At 38.4% G+C, this 20,004-nt stretch overlaps 2 protein-coding genes across 21 annotated transcripts in view; both read left to right on the top strand.

Annotated features, from left to right (window-relative positions):
• Window positions 1-20,004, top strand: part of LOC136831178 (uncharacterized) — a 1,009,691-nt gene that overhangs the window by 210,298 nt on the left and 779,389 nt on the right. The gene's annotated exons all lie outside the window — the stretch shown is intronic.
• On the top strand, window positions 15,860-17,326 carry LOC136831637 (uncharacterized; the record flags this gene model as incomplete). The annotated part of the gene is made up of 1 exon (XM_067092269.1): window positions 15,860-17,326. A coding segment is annotated over one exon (1,467 nt), but the record flags the coding sequence as incomplete, so codon positions are not given.

Genomic DNA, 20,004 nt, shown 5'->3' with positions numbered 1-20,004 from the left:
CCTTGTTAAAAGTAATATACACACACACATATATATATATATATATATATATATATATATATATATATATATATATATATATATATATATATATCTCAAAGAAAGAAGAGAAATTGTCAATTGGAGTGACTTAACGGCTGACCTATGGATCTTCTGGTATAAATTCCGCTTTTCTGTAACTTTTTCTCATTCACTATTTGCCTGAGGAGAGAGACAGGTTGGTCTCTGAAATATAGCCTTCATTTTCCACAATTTGGCGTTTCTATGTTTCTATGGGCTCCTTATATTATATAGCCTATATATATATATATATATATATATATATATATATATATATATATATATATATATATATACATAAAATAAAATAAAATAAAATAAAATAAAAACAGACATACATACCAGCAACCTAATTGAATAAAGGAGAATTATAATGGCACCATATTCATCTAAACCGAATCTTTGTGTTGCTCAAGAGCAGTTGGTTTAGCTCTCGGCATCGTGCGTTTCATTAGGCTTCAAATAAATTTACTACGGCAAGAAATGTGTTGAATATGTATACTCCGCTGAGTGATATATATATAATATTTTTTGCTCCACGACCTCTGTAGGTATTGAAAATCTTCGTTGCAGTAATGTGGACGGTAATGTCATAAACAACACCAAACAATTCTCAGTCTTGTGTTGCGTGCCGTCTCGTTACTTGCATATAATTTGCATAACGATGAGAGCTTATTAAAACGAGAATGAGGTATGGTCTTACTGAAAGGTACAGGATTCTGAAATGTAATGTCATCACTATTCATGTGCAGTCATTTCTTTTTCCCCTGTGAGGTAAACATATTTTAGTTTTCTTAAAAGAAAACTGTTGTGCCGGCTTGGTCTGTCCGTCCGCACTTTCTGTCCGCCCTCACATTTTAAAAACTACTGATGCTAGAGGGCTACAAATTGGTATGCTGATCATCCACCCTCCAATCATCAAACATACCAAATTTCAGCCCTCTAGCCTCAGTAGTTTTGATTTTATTTAAGGTTAAAGTGAGCTATAATCGAGCATCTGGCAACGATATAGGCCAGGCCACCACCGGGCCGTGGTTAAAGTTTCATGGGCCACGGCTCGTGCAGCATTATACCAAACCACCGAAAGATAGATCTCTTTTCGGTGGCCTTGCTTATACGACGCACAGAAAACTCGATTGCGCCGATGAATCTTCGGTGCATTCTTGACTTATTTATTTGAAGCGGTGCGGGGTGAAAGTGGCTTCTTTTTGCTGGGTGGAGGAAATCCAAGTCATTCTTGAAAGTCACAGTTCGCTGACTCCTCTTGTTTTATCATCTTCTTCAAGGTCGTTTTTCGTTCCTTACGCCGAGTACTGTTTCTTGTGGATTTTTTCGTATATTTTATTTATATATATATATATATATATATATATATATATATATATATATATATATATATATATATATATATATATATATATATATATATATATATATATTATATATATATATATATATATATATATATATATATATATATATATATATATAATATATTGTGTGTGTGTGTGTGTGTGTGTGTGTGTGTGTTTATATATGTATATATATGCATATATATAAAATATGTATATATATATAAAATATATTTATGTATTTGTTTGTGTTTTGTTAAAATACACACACCAGGATTAGGTGGTATGTATTATCATGTGCAAGTGAAAATAATCCAGTTCATTCATTTTTCATATATATAGAAGGACCTTTATAATCATAATTTTTCACACGCTATATATATATATATATATATATATATATATATATATATATATATATATATATATAAACTGTAGTACAGATTCTTTAAGACTAGAATGAACGACAATTAGGAAAGCATTCCAACACAAGGCATCGTCTTTCAGTTCTTGAGAAATAAACAGAAACATCCCTTTGTTGTATTGAGACAGGAAGTAAATGAACCGTGAAACGGGAGCATTTCAGCTCCATGTTATTACTGTACATACCTCTGTAACTAATGCTCTCTCGTGCCTTGCTTGCACTGATCTGGAGAGCATAGGGCGTTTAAGAGCATTTCCCTGCCACCGCTTCGTCGACCTTTGACCTGGGAAACTCTTCCAGATCTTGTCGAGGGTGAAGTCAGCTCTCTCTCTCTCTCTCTCTCTCTCTCTCTCTCTCACTTTTCCTTCCCCTGATCCTCTTTTCTCATTTCCTACCCCCCTCTCTCTCGCTCTCTCTCTTTTTCTACTCCCTCGATTCTCTCTCTCTCTTTTCCTTTCCCCCGATCCTCTCTTTCTCTTTTCCTTCCCCCTCGATCCTCTCTTTCTCTTTTCCCCCCCCTCTCTCTCTCTCTCTCTCTCTCTCTCTCTCTCTCTCTCTCTCTCTCTCTGGGCAAAATTAATGCGACGTTCAACACGTAGCACCACCAAATAGGAATTCCTACCATCGCCGCGTCTGTCCTCTGGGCTTTCACCCACGAAATTGTCATTAGTGTTTCAAGTGACAAATGGAATGATGTTGCAGCGCCGCTTATTGTGTTTGCGCGCCTGCCTGTGCGCAAATTGTTGGCATTATTTGCTTCTGTGATTTTTATACGTTCACTCTGCCGAAGTTATTGCGCGTTACACTTGTACCCCGTGGGGGGTTAGTGCCTTCAGTGCACCTCATGCGGTGCACTGTAGGCGTTACTTAAGGTTCTTTGTATCGCCCTCTAGCTGCAACCCCTTTCATTCCTTTTGTTGTACTTCTGTTCATATTCTTTTCTTCCGTCTTGCTTTCCACTCTCTCCTAACAATTGTTTCATAGTGCAATTGCTTTGAGGTTTTCCTCTCGTTACACCTTTGAAAACTTGAGATTGTCAGTTTCAATTCAGCGCCGAATGACCTTATAGGTCCCAGTGCTTGGTCTTTGGCCTAAAGTTTCTATTCCATTCCATTTATCTTTCCTCCCTATTTGACTTTGGGATAAGGTCAGCCAAAACTTGAACTTTTTCTCTTCATAATTTTGGTTATTTTAAAGCTCAAATTACACAGTTTCTAACAACTTAAGACAGTACTGTAGGCATTACTAAAGGTTCTTTGTATCGTCCCTTAGGTCCCTAGCTGCAGCCCCTTTCGTTCCTTTTACTGTACTCTCATTCCTATTATCTTTCTTCCATCTTGCTATCCACCCTCTCCTAACAATTATTTCAAAGTGCAGCTGCTTTGAGGTTTTCCTCCTGTTACAGCTTTCAAGCGTACCTACTCTCAATTTCCTTTCCCGCGCTGAATGACCTCATAGGTCCCAGTGCTTGGCCTATGGCTTAAACTCTATATTCCATTCTATATTCCAACAACTTAAGACAGTAACCAAACTTGTGTTTTCACATCTAAAGTAGAACCGTCTTCTGTCTCCCTCTGCTGTTGTGGCGACCTTTGTTTGGTGCGAAGTCAAGACGTAAAAGATTTGGTTAAGGTTGTCTCTAAGTCAACTTCACAGACTACAAAATATTTGGTATAGTTGTACCACCTACAGTTGTATTAATGTTCTTTTTTTATTCATTAAGTAAATGTGTCAAGTGGCTGTAGGGTATTGTAACACCTTATTTTGTACCCAAGGGGGTATCATGTATAAGACCTAGTGTAGGACATTTTATTCACTTGGGAGTACTTGTAGATTTGTTTCGTAAAAATGGAGAAATCACTTCATGATACTGGAAACTGTAGATTACTGTCGACCACACATACAGATCATGCCAGAGTGAGTAGTGGAATTAATTTTTATATATTGTTCACTAACTACAAGATTCCAATGAAGCTCCCCCCCCCACCTCCAAAGCGAGTGACGTGACAAATTGGCCGATTTGCAATTCTGATTTAGAGCAACCCGGTGAAGTGCGAGGAAGGTACTAACACTGACGGCCGCGTTCTGTCCGCGAATTCAGTGGCTGTATTCCTCAGGCGCCCATTTTTTTTCTCATCCTTGGTTCTTGTTTAGCCGTTCGGCGAGTTGTGTTGTCCCTGGTAATTCGTGTTGGGTAGATAAATATATATTATATGTATATATATACTGTATATATGTACATACATACATATATATATATATATATATATATATATATATATATATATATATATATATATATATATATATATATATATATATATATGTTGTATTATCATTTTAACTTGATCAGGCACCGCAGTTTTGGTGAATTATTCCTAGAGTCTGTTCTAAGCACTCCGCTTCCCAAAATATCTAAACCATACCAAACCCTACGGTCTGGAAATCTTTCAGTCGAAGAATTTCATTATAAATTGATTATCCACTGCATAATCTATTATAGAGTAGAAGAATCCTGAAAGAAATATCATTCGACAACAGGTAATTTATTCATTTGAATCTGCCCCCAGAATTTCTAGTCTTGCATGTGTATTTTATCCGGTGGGCCAACACAGGCTCACAGGATGAATTGTTTAATACATCTAGTCCCTGGTTGCCTTGTTCGTTCTCCTATCAATTATTAAGAGATGTAAAACTTCTACTCCCGTCAGCAGAATATTCCAGTTATTGTTGAGACCAGAGGCTCACTCTGTTTTTGCAAGGGAATGGTAACCGGTTTGCATTGTCCTCTGCAGTTGATCGCTTTTCAGGAAGCGTCTGTTGCAACGGTAATAGAAGCCAGTTGTATATCGGCGACAATGGACGATTGGAATATTCGTTAGAGAAGGTCGATGGGTTTGAAAAGAGTGAAGCCTTTCAGTTCTTAACAGTTAGAGGAACGGAAGTAATTGTTGTCCAGTTCTTAACAGTTAGAGGAACTGAAGTAATTATTGTCCTTAATTTGACTTTGTGTCAGGTTCTTCTTTCGAAAAATGGCACAGAATTGAGCTTATGTGGAATATGTTATTTTAAAGTGGCGATTAATTTTTTTTTCTTATTCTCTTGGTATTTTTAGTTTTCCTCTCCTAACATTTGTAACTTCCCTTCCTTTATTTTATTATATATACTGCAATCACCTGAAGAGGAGACGAGTTGGTCTTGAAACTTTAGTGAATTTTAACGATTTTAATATATTTCCAGAATACAACGAGATTTCAATTTATTCTTACAGCACGAGTAGTGTGCGTTTGATATTTATTTTCTTATTTTTCCTTATAAATTCATCTGATGTTATACTTCGCGTAGAAAGAAATCAGTCAAATAAAAAGAACTTAACATTTTATAGTTTCATTTATAAGTTTTTAGATCTAGATTTATTGCATTGAAATACAATTTCTGAAGCCGATATCATGAATTTTTTGAAGTGTTTGAAAATTCCCTCCAGTTCGGTTCTTCTGTGCAGTCAGACATTTTGTGTTTGGATTATGAGGCAGAGTAACATTTTATTGGGACCTTTTCAAGTCCGTTCTATTTTAAATTCTTTTACCTTAGAAAACTCAGTTGCATTAGTTTTTCAAAAAACTGGTCGGACTCACTGACATCTTCAATAATGAAGAACGAGACCGAAAACCATTCTTCTTAAAAGAGCTTCTGATCTTTTGGAATCTGTATCATCACTTTGTATTGTGACAATACAAAAATCGCAGTAGGAAACGTCCCTTCGACACTCTCTTGTTAGAAAATTTCAGTTCTCAGTGTGATGTTTGACAACGTCTCATCTACAGTTCTTGAAATCTTGACATTTGGAGGAATGTGTGTCAATCACCTTTCCAGTGTGTAAGGTAAGTTATAAGATATTAGAGGAATTTCATAATTGTTTTTGGTCTTTTGAACCGTGGAATTTGAATGCATTGTAATGCATGATTCCATTGACATTTGTAGGAACGTAGAAACATACCAACTTTTTGTTTTTCCGTGTTAATGAGACACTGCATATTAATTAATGTTTTGTTAGACTTTGGGGGTTAAGTTCCAGACTAAAAAAGATATTGACGTAGAGGGAGATAAGTGAAGTGACCTTTTTTTGCGAGTTAGCAGACGGATAGCATCTAAATTTCTTATTGGTATATCCCGTAAGGCGGGGGGGCGGCGGCTAGTGCCGTTAGTGCACCTCATGGGCGCACTGTGGACATTACAAAAGGTTCTTTGCAGCGTCCCTTCGGCCCATAGCTGCTACCCCTTTCATTCCTTTTACTGTACCTCCATTCATATTTTCTGTTCTTCCATAATGCTATCCACCCTCTCGTAACAATTATTTCATAGTGCAACTGCTTTGAGGTTTTCCTCCTGTGTTACACCTTTCTGAACTGCCTACTCTCATTTTCTTTTCCAGCGCTGAATGACCTTATGGGTCCCAGTGCCTCTGACCCTGGCCTTGACTCTCCAGTCCATTCTTATTGGTATAAAGTGAATCAAGTCTAATATAGCTAAAGTTTCAAGCAATTCTTGCTGTCCTCTTTTGTCTGTTGTTCAACATTTGCACGAAGTTCTGATAAATTCTGCTTTGCCACATAAATTTGATCTCCGCCAAAGGGCGTCCCAAGTTGATGAAAGAGTCCTTTGTGTTTATACGCCGGAAATATTGATTGTTCTGTGAAATGTTTTTATTTTCGTGTTAGCAAATCCGTTTTAGTGAAGATTTCCAGCTTCAGACTTTCTTGTCATAATCTGTCGTGTTAGTCAGAAACATATAAAAGAATTACATTTGTCGTCTTGGCAAAGGAATTTAGTATAAATCGCGTAAGTTTTAGCAAATCAGTTTTAGTTAAGATGTCTGAGCTTCAAACTTTCCGTCAGTATTGATTTGTAAACGCATTACGTTTTAGTAAATCAGTTTTCAGTATTTATCTGTGGAACAGCCTCCCAGAGGATGTGCAATTGGAACTTTTAAAGTTCAAGCGAAGGTGCAATGCATTGCTACCCTAATGCTATTTATTGTTGCATTTCAATACATTTTTATCTATTTGGTAATTTTTTTTTTTTTTTCTTTTTTAATAAGTGAGTGAGATCTCTTCTTATTGTATTTCCTTTTATCTCCTCTTATTTCTTCCTATTCTTTCTAATGAACACCACATTCTTTGGAAGCTTGAATTTCAAGTCAGTGGCCCCTGTGGTGGGCTTGTTCCATATGAATAGGTTCATCTTCTGAATAATAATAATAATAATAATAATAATAATAATAATTATTATTATTATTATTATTATTATTATTATTATTATTATTATTATTATTATTATTATTATTATTATTATTATTATTACACATTTCTCACGAACCCAGGAGATTTTGCCCCGTTTCTATCAGTACGTGACGGTGGCGGCGCGGCCAAACCATTCCTGACCATTCGCGATGCATATCCCTTCGCCCTGAAATTAACGAAACCAAATCCTCGGGCAAATATCTCTTTAACGAGATAAACTTTGCATGCAAGTCGGTTCTGAGAAAGCAGAAATGGCGTCGTTAATGGAATTCTGGCGTGTCGCGTTCTCCTCCTCAGAAACCTTCCGTCCGTGCCTAAATGAAATTTAGGACTGACCTGACTGACTGACTGACTGACTGACTGGCTCTCTCTCTCTCTCTCTCTCTCTCTCTCTCTCTCTCTCTCTCATACATACATGTACATCATTATAGCTATCTAAAGTATGTATGTATGTGTGTATATATATATTTATCTGTAATATGTACTTTCATTATGTTACCCCTTCTGATGTCAAAACTGTTAATTTCCTCTGTAAATTAAAGCCACATCTTTTCTTCGAGATGCTTCTGTAATGTTGTCCGTTTGCATTATGTTACTTTCGAAACAAGAAGTCAAAACTATTAATGTCCGTCTGTAAAATAAAATGCCATAGTTCCAGAGGTCGTTTTCTTCAAGATGGAACAGTTCTACTGAAAGTCGATTGGAACCTCCAAAGATTGCGCCGATGCAATCGGAAAAATCACCTCCATTTTAATAATTTACTTGCAAACAAGAAGAATTTGTTAACTTATTTTTAATAACTGATATCTTCTTCCTGTATTTTATTACCCTTCTTTCGTCCGTATTCTTTGGAAGCTTGTATCTCAAGGATGTCCCTATAATTGTTCTGCATGGAGAGTTCAAGAGGTTAGTTTATTTCTCACCGTTGGATTAAAACAGTTACTTTGACACCACTGAGTGTAAGATATTTCAGCCAAATGGAACTTTTTCCAAAGTTTGAGCATTCTAAGAAAAAAAAAATGCAATTCATTGCTACCAAAAAAATAATTATCTACGTATTTTAATAATTTCCTATAAATATTTATCTATTTATTTAATAATTTATTGATTTATTTTTTGTTAATAACAGGTGATATCAATTATTCCTGAATTTCTTATTACTTTCGATGTTACGTTTCTTAAGAATGAACGTTTTGGCATATTTTGGCGATGGATCTGGCGGTCGCGTTTCTTGTATCTTCTTCAAAAGGGGTGATTAAGGTCCCTGTGGACTTGTTCCTCCTGACATGTCATTAACTGATGGATTGGGGTTCAACTGTCTGAATAATGTTAATAAACCAACAATATGAATACAACAAATTTCCATCCCGTTAATTAAAACCAGATTACTTTGACACCACTAGTGTAAAGATATTTCAGCCAAATTCAGTTTTTGTCACTTTTTCCACTTTCTCAGTGAACATCATTCAATATAAAAAAATTTAAATAGTGTTTTATGGGATTCATTAATTTCATATTGCACTGTAGAATGTCAGGAAAAGAAATTATATATATATATATATATATATATATATATATATATATATATATATATATATATATATATATATATATATATATATATATGTATGTGTGTGTAATAAAAAAATTAACGCTTTGATGTTATCCTAATGGATTTTCCATTTGACGTATGTAAAACATCATATGTAAATTCTTGTCTTCTAATGGTATACGTTCCACTTGCTGATGGATAGGAATTTGAATTGGGAAGTGCCGACACTCCAGCGATTTCTTTTTGTATTGTTTATGGGTTTTGAAGATAACTCTGGGTTCTGTTTGTTTTGTTCTTGGGTATAGAAGTGAAATGCCCATTTTCACTTGTGTTGACGCAGTGAGCGGTGGCTTTGTGGAGCCATGCGTTTGATTATTTGTGTTCGCTTCCTGAAAAAACCCCGTGGGGGTTCTTTGCAGCGTCCCTTCGGCTCCTAGCTGCAACCCCTTACATTTCTCTTACTGCACCTCCGTTCATATTCTCTTTCTTCCACCTTTCTTTCCGCCCTCTCCTAACAATTGTTTCATAGTGCCAATGTGGGGTTTTCCTCCTGCTACACCTTGAAAATCTTCTTTACTCTCAATTTCCTTTTCAGCGCTGGATAACCTCATAGGTCCCAGCGCTTGGCCTTTGGCCAAAATTTTATATTTCAATTCCAATTCCGTGAAAGAAGAAGAGAATTGTTTTTGACCATTTTAATGTACGATCTTGTTCATACGACAAATTTTTCTTTCCGAATGTAGCATTTTAAACTTTTTTTTTTCATTTTACGAGTTTTTCAATTCATTCCTCGATTTCATTTTCACGGCATGCAGAGGCAGTCTGATTTTTCCTAAACATTTAGTGAGAACAATGACTCCTCTGATGCTTTTATTTTTGTATTTTTTATTTTATTAGTCGAATAAACGATGCTTTGGATCCAAATCCCTGGTCTTGTTAGTTTTCTGTAAAAGGAAAACTATTGTGCCGGCTTTTTCTGTCCGTCCGCACTTTTTTCTGTCCGCAATTTTCTGTCCGCCCTCAGATCTTATAAACTACTGAGGCTAGAGGGCTGCAAATTGGTATGTTGATAATTTACCTTCCAATCATCTAACATACCAAATTGCAGCCTTCTAGCCTCAGTATTTTTTTTGTTTCATTTAAGGTTAAATTTAGCCATAACCATGCTCCTGGCAACGATATAAGACAGGCCACCAGTGGGCCGTGGTTGAAGTTTCATGGGCCGCGGCTCATCGAGCATTATACCGAGACCACCAAAAGATAGATTTGTTTTCGCTGGCATTGATTATACGCTGTAGTGGCTGTATAGAAAACTCGATTGCTCCGAAGAAACTTCGGCTAATTTTTTAGTTATTTTTTAAATATACATCCAGAGTCGCTTTGGGGCATAGCTCTATTGTATTAGTATATTGTCCAGGTCGGGGAGCGACCGTATTGCTTCACTATGCATAAAGGGTTTTAGCATCTTACGATATGCAACCTTGTATTGCATTAGTGATCTCTTATATTAGATCTGGGAGGCTTGCGAGTTCAATTTTCTGCCTATGGTTTACTTGTGTGTTTTTTTTTTTTATTGCAACTTCATTTCTTGGCTAACGGAAAGATTTACATGGTGGGTTTAAGACTGACTCTGTGTCTGCTTCTTTCTTCCTTTCTTTCTTTAAATCTTCAGGTGAAAACCCGTATGGACAGAGTCAACAGACCATTAACCCAAAAGGGTTCCAAAGGGAAACCAGTTAGCAGAGAGAGATAAGTTATGGGCAAAGGCGATAAATAAATGAATATGAAGGAACAGAAAATAAAACCGGTACACCGGAATTCAGGAGACGTCAACAGCAGCGGAGAGCAGGAATGAATTTGGAGATCAGAAGATTTCACAACTGCGCAGGGAAAGTTGTTCCGCAGTTTGGTTGTTTCAACTTGTTGTTTGAACATGTAGGATTCAGCTTATCTATGAACCTCCGTTGGTCATATTTTTGCCCCCCAATAACATGAGATATAATTATTTTAGAAGGAAAAGCAGATATTGGTCTTTAAGCCTTTTTTGTCTTTCCGTCGTTTGTCACGTCATGAATTTACCTCTAATTTTCTAGTCCCTGTAGTGGGGTAATGCCAGCAGTGCACCTCTTGCGGTGCACTGTTGGCATTATTTAAGGCTCTTTGCAGCGTTCCTTTGGCCCTTAGCCGAACCCACCCCCTTTCATTCCTTTTACTGTACCTCATTTCATATTATCTTTCTTCCTTCTTACTATCCTCAACCCTCTCCTGACAATTGATTCACAGTACAACTGCGAGGTTTGCCTCCTGTTACACCTTCCAAACGTTTTACTGTCAATTTCCGTTTCAGCGCCGAATGACCTCATCGGTTCCAGTGCTTGGCCTTTGGCCTGAATACTCTATTCAACTTCATATTCAACTCACTACTACGAGGTCATTCTGGTTGCTCATCATTATGAAACAAATGACTTAATCTGTAGTCCGCAGTCGTCACCATTGCTCTGGTGGGATGCTTCAGAAAGCGTGTTTTGTCATCGTCGGTCGTGGCTAAGTGCGTGTCCCCGCCTACTGATTACCCAGTATTAATATCTTTATGCTATGACCTCGATACATCTTGCGTGACATGGAATGAGAAAAGTTATTCTCTGCAGCTTGGTTATCAATTGAGGAGATGAGTCATGTTTTGCTTGTGTATTTTGAAAATACCCTGATATTCGTACAGTTCTTGTATTTTAGTGATTGACTTACATTTGTGTCCATCTATTTATTAATTTGTTAATTTATTTTTTTTTTCTGAAAATTGATCTCTTCTTTCTGTGTTTCAATTTAGCTTCTGTTTATTCTTTCCAGTGAACGCCATATTCTTTGGAAGCTTGATTTTCGAGTCATTGGCACCTGTGGGATCATCTTCTGAATAATAGTAATAATAATAATAATAATAATAATAATAATAATAATGTCTTAGTAATAATAATAATAATAATAATAATAATAATAATGTATTAGTAATAATAATAATAATAATAATAATATTATTAATAATAATATGCCCCAAACACAATTTTTCATTTATAGTTTCTTAATCATTTTGCTAAATTAGTTCATCTTTATGTTCTTTTATCATTCGTTGGTTGTATCCCACCCTGATTGTTTATGACTAATGCGCTTCTGACTTGATTCCTGTAGGCGTGGTATAGATGAGAACATTGGGTAGCCACCCCCATCGGGCTTCTCTTGATAGCTATCCAGTTTGAGGCAAGTTTTTGGAGTTACGCCTCTAACCCCTGCTCCCTCCTCCATCCCACTTGCGACCTGACACAGCTGAGTAACTACCAGTTACTCAGGGCTTAGGTCAACAATTACCATAGGGTTTAACAGACTGTGCCCAAGTCTGTCCGCCCTGATATGGAGTCGAACCCGGGTTTGCTCAATGTTGAGATGAGTGTTCATATATATATATATATATATATATATATATATATATATATATATATATATATATACACACACACATTATATGTGTGTACACACCCATCTGAAGCTTTGTGTGAAGCTCTCTCTATATAATGAGTTTTTGTGCAAGTTCTAGTGATACTACACCTTTCACCGTGTTATATAAGTTACAGTAAGACTCAGTGACCATTTTAGTAACAACAGTGTGTATATAGGATTTTATACTGGCCTGTAGTTACGATATAAAAACTCTTACCCGTGGCATACCCACTCGGTCAGCGGCGCCTCAGTTCGGCGCATGCGGTGTATGTGTGATGTCACTATTGTGACGTGAAAAGGCTGCTGCTTCACTAATAATGGATTACTCGGACCAGCCTCTGTTTCTGTGGTTGAAAATGATCTGCACCTGACTGATGATGAGGATGCAGATATGACTCATTGGCCACCACTCACACAATCTCTTCCTCATAAGCCCTCCAGTACTGTTGCTAATACCCCCATGAAGCGCCCAGTGGATTATGGGTCAGATACCAGCAGTGCTCCACAGTCTCCTGCTGCTAAAACATCCAAATGTCAAGAGTTTTCACTAGACAAAAAGAGTGATGTCACTCTGCCTCACCCCTACACGACTTGCTTCCTCTGCTACCCCAGCTTTGCTCCCCGTGATGAATATGTTAGGATGGTCTTCAAAGAAAATTTGAGCACTGACACTAAACTACGATGGCTGACTGAAGTAAACAGAACCTTCAATCTTGATAAGGAGCTGGCAGAGGTGAAGATGTCTGCTATCACATCTAAATTTGTATATATTGCAAGGAGTCGTGAGGACATCATTGGCAGGGTGAAGGTGGTGAATTTCTGTCCATAAGCCTGGATATTCAAGATTCAATAGACAGACCCCGTAAGTATTTAACATATCTCATTACTCGTTACCCTATTGAAGCAGACCCTAACCTTGCTAAGGAACTGCCTGGTGTATACAGTGCACGAAGATTTCTTCAAAATGGGAACCCTATTAATCGCATTGTCATCACATGGAGTCTACTAGAACCACCACCATCTGCTTATGAGTTTTCCTTCCTCCTTGCCTCCCTCCTTGTGAATTACATGGGATGAAGGATGATCAGCCCAACTGTTTCAACTGCTGGGGTACTGGCCATATCTCCCGATATTGCTCTGCCTCACCTAAGTGTGCCTGGTGTGCTGCAGCCCATTCCACACGCACCTGTCCATACCGTAAACCTGTTACTGATGCTTCCACCTCATTGTCAGAATCATCATCAACTCCAGAGACTGTGCATTGGAAATGCCCTCGTTGTGGTAAAGCAGGAGTTAATGTTTGGCATGGATGCTCCAGACGGTCGTGGCTGCCACGCAGTCACTTCCACTGACACCACCACCACAACCAGTGTCAACCTCCTCGTTATGCCCTCCTGAATCAGCTGAAATTTCAAAACTTCGTAAGGCTGTTGCTACATTGGAATCGCGACTGTACAGCACTAACGACACGATTTGATGCTATTGATGCACGCCGATAGCTTGATCGTTCAGCAGGCTACCACTGCAAGTAACCTCGACACACTAGTCAAGGCACAACAAGTTCTCATAACCTCTGTTGCCTCACTTACTGAGAAGCTAGATACTGTTGCCTCTTGTCTTGAAAGGGTCAGTGGCCTCATGCCAGCTCAGCCTCCTACACTTGGTGTACCATCTAACAGTGCTGCTTCTCCGGTACATGCTCGACCTGTCTCTACAGCCGTTAAGGGTAAACCTCGCTAGACTCATGCAACTACATGTCCTTTCATGGAATGCCCTTGGAATTAGACAATTCTCCAGACTCACTGCACTCAGGACATATGTTTATCGCCATCACCCACAAGTAATATTTATTCAAGAAGCCTTCCCTGGCGGTGCTCAGCCAGGCGATGAAGCTCCAACACTCTCCGGTTATGTTTCATATGTACATCATGTCAGGAATGGTCTTATTACTTACATCCACTCTACTCTCCCTCATCAACTCCTTCGCTCATCAGCAGATATTAACATGACCTTCCAACTTTTTCAGGTTAAGATAGGTGATGGTCATATTCGATTATGCAATGTTTACTCTGCCCCTGGCTTAATTAACCTCTCAGCACTTCCCTACACCTACAAACCTTGGCATGATCTACATGGGTGATTTCAATGCCAGACACCCAGATCTTGGTGATGTCTCTCCGATTTCCAACCGCAGTGGAGTTCCTCTGCTCAACTACATCCATCGTTACCATTTAACCCGCTGGGATACAGGTGGTGCCACACACATCCGGGGCACTCTTGATCATATCCTTACATCTGGGCTCGTGGCATCACATGTCTCCTGTCATTCTGTTCCTTCGCTCTTTTCTGACCATGTTGCCTTATGTCTACAGTCACACGCAATACAGACTCATCCAAGTGACCCTATCATCGTTACCCGCATCACCATTCCACCCAAGTACTGCCCAACATATGTTTCCTACATCTCCTCTGTCCTACCTACTTTTGATAAACACTCTCCAGAACACCTGTATAATTCTTTGGTAAAGCTACCCATGACTTCTATCAACTATATATTGTCAGACCTCACATTAAAAGTCATCTTGTTGCCCATGCGTGGACCTTGGATCAACGCATTATGCAAGCAGAGAGAGTTGCGGCCGATGCTGGCCTTGCCTTTCAGACACAACCGACACCCAATCATCTACTTCAATATCAGCAGGCGAGGGATGATTTAGTTGCTCTCCAGAAGTGTGTCTACACTGAGTCATGGTATAAATACACTGACCTAATTAACCACCAGACTAGCGTTGGGACCATGTGGCATCTCATCGAAAGGACTGTCAAGAAAAAACCACATGTGCACTTCATCACAGTCCACAAGCATATGCCCAGGATCTCATCACTACTTGGTCAACCCAGTCACGGTCCAGTAATCTCCTGTACAAATCCAAGAAGCACTTTCTTCCCAGAGCAACTTACGCAACCTTCGACTGATGGCTGCGTTGTTGGAATCAGACGAGGAGGACAAAAGAGCTGATCACCGAGGATGAGCTGCGGCGCTGTTATGGGAAATAAGAATTCTGCTCCTGGAGATGATGGCCTTACTTATCAAGTGCTTCGTCTCCTCCAGAAGGTTCCTGAAATCCTCTTCTACAATTGTATAATCTTTGCTACCAACATGGATATGTACCTGCTGCCTGGATCATTAGCACAATTATTCCTATCCCAAAGCCTGGAACTGATAAATACCGGCCTATCTCCCTCACCTCATGTTTTAGTAAAGTGTTTGAGCGTATATTACTAACCAGGCTAATGCACCGGTTACAAGGAAAACTCTCTCCCCATTTGTATGGCTTTCTTCCACAGAGGAGTACTCATCACTGTTTAGCTGAACTCTACTCCCGATTGTCCCCAACAGTGTAGTTGCCTTCCTTGACCTCAAAAGTGCTTTTGATATAGCCAACAGGGATATAATTCTTGATCAGCTTGTCGAATTTGGTGTCAGAGGAACCTTCTGAAGTGGATAAACGGTTATCTCAGTAACAGAAAATCACGTGTTTTCTTTATGGGTGCGTGTAGCTCCTATGAAAATTTTGAGCTTGGCACACCTCAGGGCGGTGTATTGAGCCTTTTCTTTTAATATTCTTATGCACCGTGTACTGTCTCTCCTCCTGCTATCCCTGGAACCACTGTAACCTGCTATGCTGATGATGTCTGCATCCACTCCACTACCCCTCAAGACCTTCAGCGTGTCCTTCAAGAATTCTACAGGTCCTGTACCTCCTGTGGCCTCATACTCTCCCCAGAAAAAGCAGAATCTTCTGCCCGGAATCTCCGAGACCTGCCAGTGTTCATTATGGGTGGGAATATTATACCTCACTGCACACAGTATACATATCTAGGTGCACCAGTCAGGATCACCCCTGCTATACCTGCACGCCAACGAATCCACCCCATGGTGAAAAACCTTCTTGATCGACTGGAGCCTCGCTTCACTCCCATCAAGTGGCTTGCCACCAGGGCCACAGGTATATCTATCCCCGTGGCTAGAACCCTCTATATCCTCTTCCTAAGGTCAGTTGTTGACTATTTATCTCCTGCTTTAATTCAATTACCCAGACAGGCGTTACAACCTCTAGAACAGTTCCAAAATAGAGTAATGAGGTTTATCCTAGGATGCCCTCCTTCCACTCGGATAGTCAACATGCAGACCGAACTCATGTTACCTCCATTAATAGAGAGAATTTATGCCAATGTAACTTTGTTTTCTGTTAAATGTCTACACTCTCCACAATTTACTCCAAACTTCTCTGCTGTACTCAGAGCATCACTTGACGAAGATGCACCAAGACCTCAACTCCGGCCAGGGGGCCATAACCTAGTTAGGGCAGTATGTGAAAATCTTCGACACCTTGATATCGTTGTACCTGAGCAAGCAGTCATCCAAGATTTGCCACCATGGCGGGTTCCTATTCCTGCTGTCACTTTCACACCAACCTCCAAAGATGCCCATCCCAGTCTACAGAAGCAGTTGGTTTTGGAAACAATAGCCAAAGTGTCAATTTCAGTTCCTGCAGGACACCACATCTCGTGGACGGCTCAGTACAGGCAGATGGAGGGTGCAGCATGTGCTATGTTCTCCCCCACTTTAGAATCTCCTGAGGGTGGGTGGCATGGTCGCAGGTTGCCAAACTCATCCAGTTCCACTTATTGTGAACTTCAAGGTATATGGGATGCAGTAACCCTACTTGTTAGAAGAAATGTGAATGGATTGGTGATCTGTGACTCCAAATCTGCACTCCAGGCATTGACATCTTCTAGGCCCAGCTGTGGCCGTGTTGTGCGAGACATATTGTGTCAACTCGCTGCTGCTTACAATGCCTCGCTTGTCTTGTCCTTCATGTGGATGCCCTCCCATATTGGGCTTGCTGGGAATGACATGGTGGACAGTCTTGCTAAAGCTGCCTGCACGCTTGAACTTGATGACAGAAATGTTGAGCCCTCACTTCGCTGCCTTAAACATAGAATATATTCAGCAGCTTTTGCCTGTACAGTACAGCGTAGGGATGCAGAGAGGGGCACTAGTGTTTCCATACAACATCATGATAACTTTCTGCAGAGCCGTCACAAGTACCCGGCGTGTGGACTCATGGTGCGTGAGGCATAATGTCGTAAGTGCCAGGATAAGGTTGGGATATCGTCCTGTGTGGCAGGTTGGACAGACACTAGATATACCACACTACACCTCATGTAAACTGTGTAACCTTGCTAATGCCAATAACCTTGAACACTACTGCCTTCATTGCCCCACTGTCAGGAATCTGTTACCTTAAGGACAAAATTTACTTCAAACCTGCCAATATTTACTCAAAGATGACCACCTAGACTTAATTTTTGACTCGTCATCCACACTTTGGTGGCTGCTAAACTGTCTGTTGCAGTTGTTGTGATAATGGAATACGATCTCATATATGTTATTTTTGTAACTGATATACTGATAATTCAATGCTGTAATTTTTTTTCTGTTGATTTCTGATGTACTGTAAGTAACTGCTAATATGTAACTTTGTTTGACGTCTTTGGGCGTAATAAATTTATTAAATAATACACACCCATACAAATATATATATATATATATATATATATATATATATATATATATATATATATATATATATATATATATATATATATATATATATATATATATATATATATATATATATATATATATATATATATATATATATATATATATATATATATATATATATATATATATATACATAGACATACACATACACACAAAAGAAAATGTCTTGAATTTATTTAATAAGTTGTGAAAAGTGTTCACATACACACAAAAGAAAAATGTCTTGAATTTATTTAATAAGTTGTGAAAAGTGTTCACAGTTGAAGGTTAATTCCCCGTCGATGCCACTTCAGAACACTAATTCCTTTAGAACTTTCACAGAAATGTTTCTTGTTTATCCAGGTTATCAAGATAAAAAAAAGAAAAAACTTAACGAGAGTTCAGGAGGAAGTTCAGAGTTGTGGGTATCATTCCAGGTTAATCATTTTATCACTTTATTTAGTTTCAAAAGTTAGAATTTTTCTTTAATGAGTCGCAACTTGATGAAAGTTGTGAACTGAGATGTTCTGAAACGCGTTTCCTGTTTTGAAACTTCGTCCTAATCGACGTTGCATTTGTTTCACCCTCTCGCTGGTTTCGTGTCAAGTTGAACTCTACGAATTTCAAGTCAGTGGCCCCTTTGGGGTTAGTGATTAGGGTTCATCTTCTGAATAATAATAATAATAATAATAATAATAATAATAATAATAATAATAATAATAATAATAATAATAACATATACTTTGGAAGCTTGAATTTCAAGTCAGTGGCCCCTGGTCCGTATGAATAGGGTTATTCATCTTCTGGTCAATAATAATAATAATAATAATAATAATAATAATAATAATAATAATATATTCTTTGGAAGCTTGAATTTCAAATCAATGGCTTGTTTCATATTAATAGGGTTCTTCATCTTCTGAATAATAATATATATAATTTTAATGATAGAAGATTACTCGAATGAAGAGGAATGCTTGTATCGGAAGCTTGTGAATGAACTATGATTAAAGGTTTTGCGTATAACTCAGGTTACCGACAAGAAATCCCGCAATGACTGACCTCAGGTCTCAAGTAACGTATAACGCAGCCGGGAAACGGGATTTTTTTATCTCTCTCTCTCTCTCTCTCTCTCTCTCTCTCTCTCTCTCTCTCTCTCTCTCTCTCTCTCTCATATGTGCGTATGTTTGTGTTACTTGTGGACAATACCTGTATTTGTCTTAAAGAATAATTGCAGTCCATGAAAACTCTCTCTCTCTCTCTCTCTCTCTCTCTCTCTCTCTCTCTCTCTCTCTCTCTCTCTCTCTCTCTCTTCTCTCTCTCTTTGTGCATATGTTTGTGTTACTTGTGGACAACTCTCCTATACATTTGTCTTGACAAGACCAATTGCAGTTCATCAAAACTCTCTCTCTCTCTCTCTCTCTCTCTCTCTCTCTCTCTCTCTCTCTCTCTCTCTCTCGCGCGCGCGCGCGCAATCAGAGAAGAGTAATCATGTGGGATGTTGCTTGAAACCTAATGCTGGCGAATACCTTGCGTTCTTTTTTTCTTTTCCTCAAGTAAAAGATAATGAAACTTCATTATCTTCTGTGAATTTTTAGTTGCTGGTTGCTTTCTTAACGTCAGTGGTATGAGGTTCATGAACGTATTACGAGGAACGTATAATTGAACTTAAAATCTTAATTAGTGATTTTTTCAGTGATATTTAGTGAAAGTAATTTGATTAAATGGTTCATCAGTTTCTTCACGCCAGTGGTATGTTCGTGAAAGTGTGATGATTAATGTGTAATTGATATTAGAAACTTAATAAGTAATTTTTTCAGTAGTATTCAGTGGAAGTAATGTAATATATATTTTTTTTATTAGTGGCAATCTGTGCGCGCTACGTCGTATCTATTTCTTATTTTTACTTTAGTTATATTGTTTCGTGTGTTCTTAACCTCTTCTGCATTAGTGTTTTATTCGCCTGGATTTTGTTTTGATAAGGGAAATATTCTCTGTGCTGTGACGTGGTCTCAGTTTTAAGAGGTCTTGCTGTCACGCCACGAGGATGGGTAAATGTTCACCAGGCGTGCCATTAATTAAGCACTTTTGAAATGTGATTGCACGAGTGCTGTTTAATTTTTGTTGCAGCTTTGTGTGTATGTATGTTTCTGTGTATGTGTGTGTGTGTGTTTGATGTAGCTTTCGTCTGCAAATTATGCTTAGCATATACA

Source organism: Macrobrachium rosenbergii, chromosome 48 (assembly GCF_040412425.1).
Source record: "Macrobrachium rosenbergii isolate ZJJX-2024 chromosome 48, ASM4041242v1, whole genome shotgun sequence".
Taxonomy (NCBI): Eukaryota; Metazoa; Arthropoda; class Malacostraca; order Decapoda; family Palaemonidae; genus Macrobrachium; species Macrobrachium rosenbergii.
This window is presented reverse-complemented; position numbering and strand designations above follow the sequence as displayed.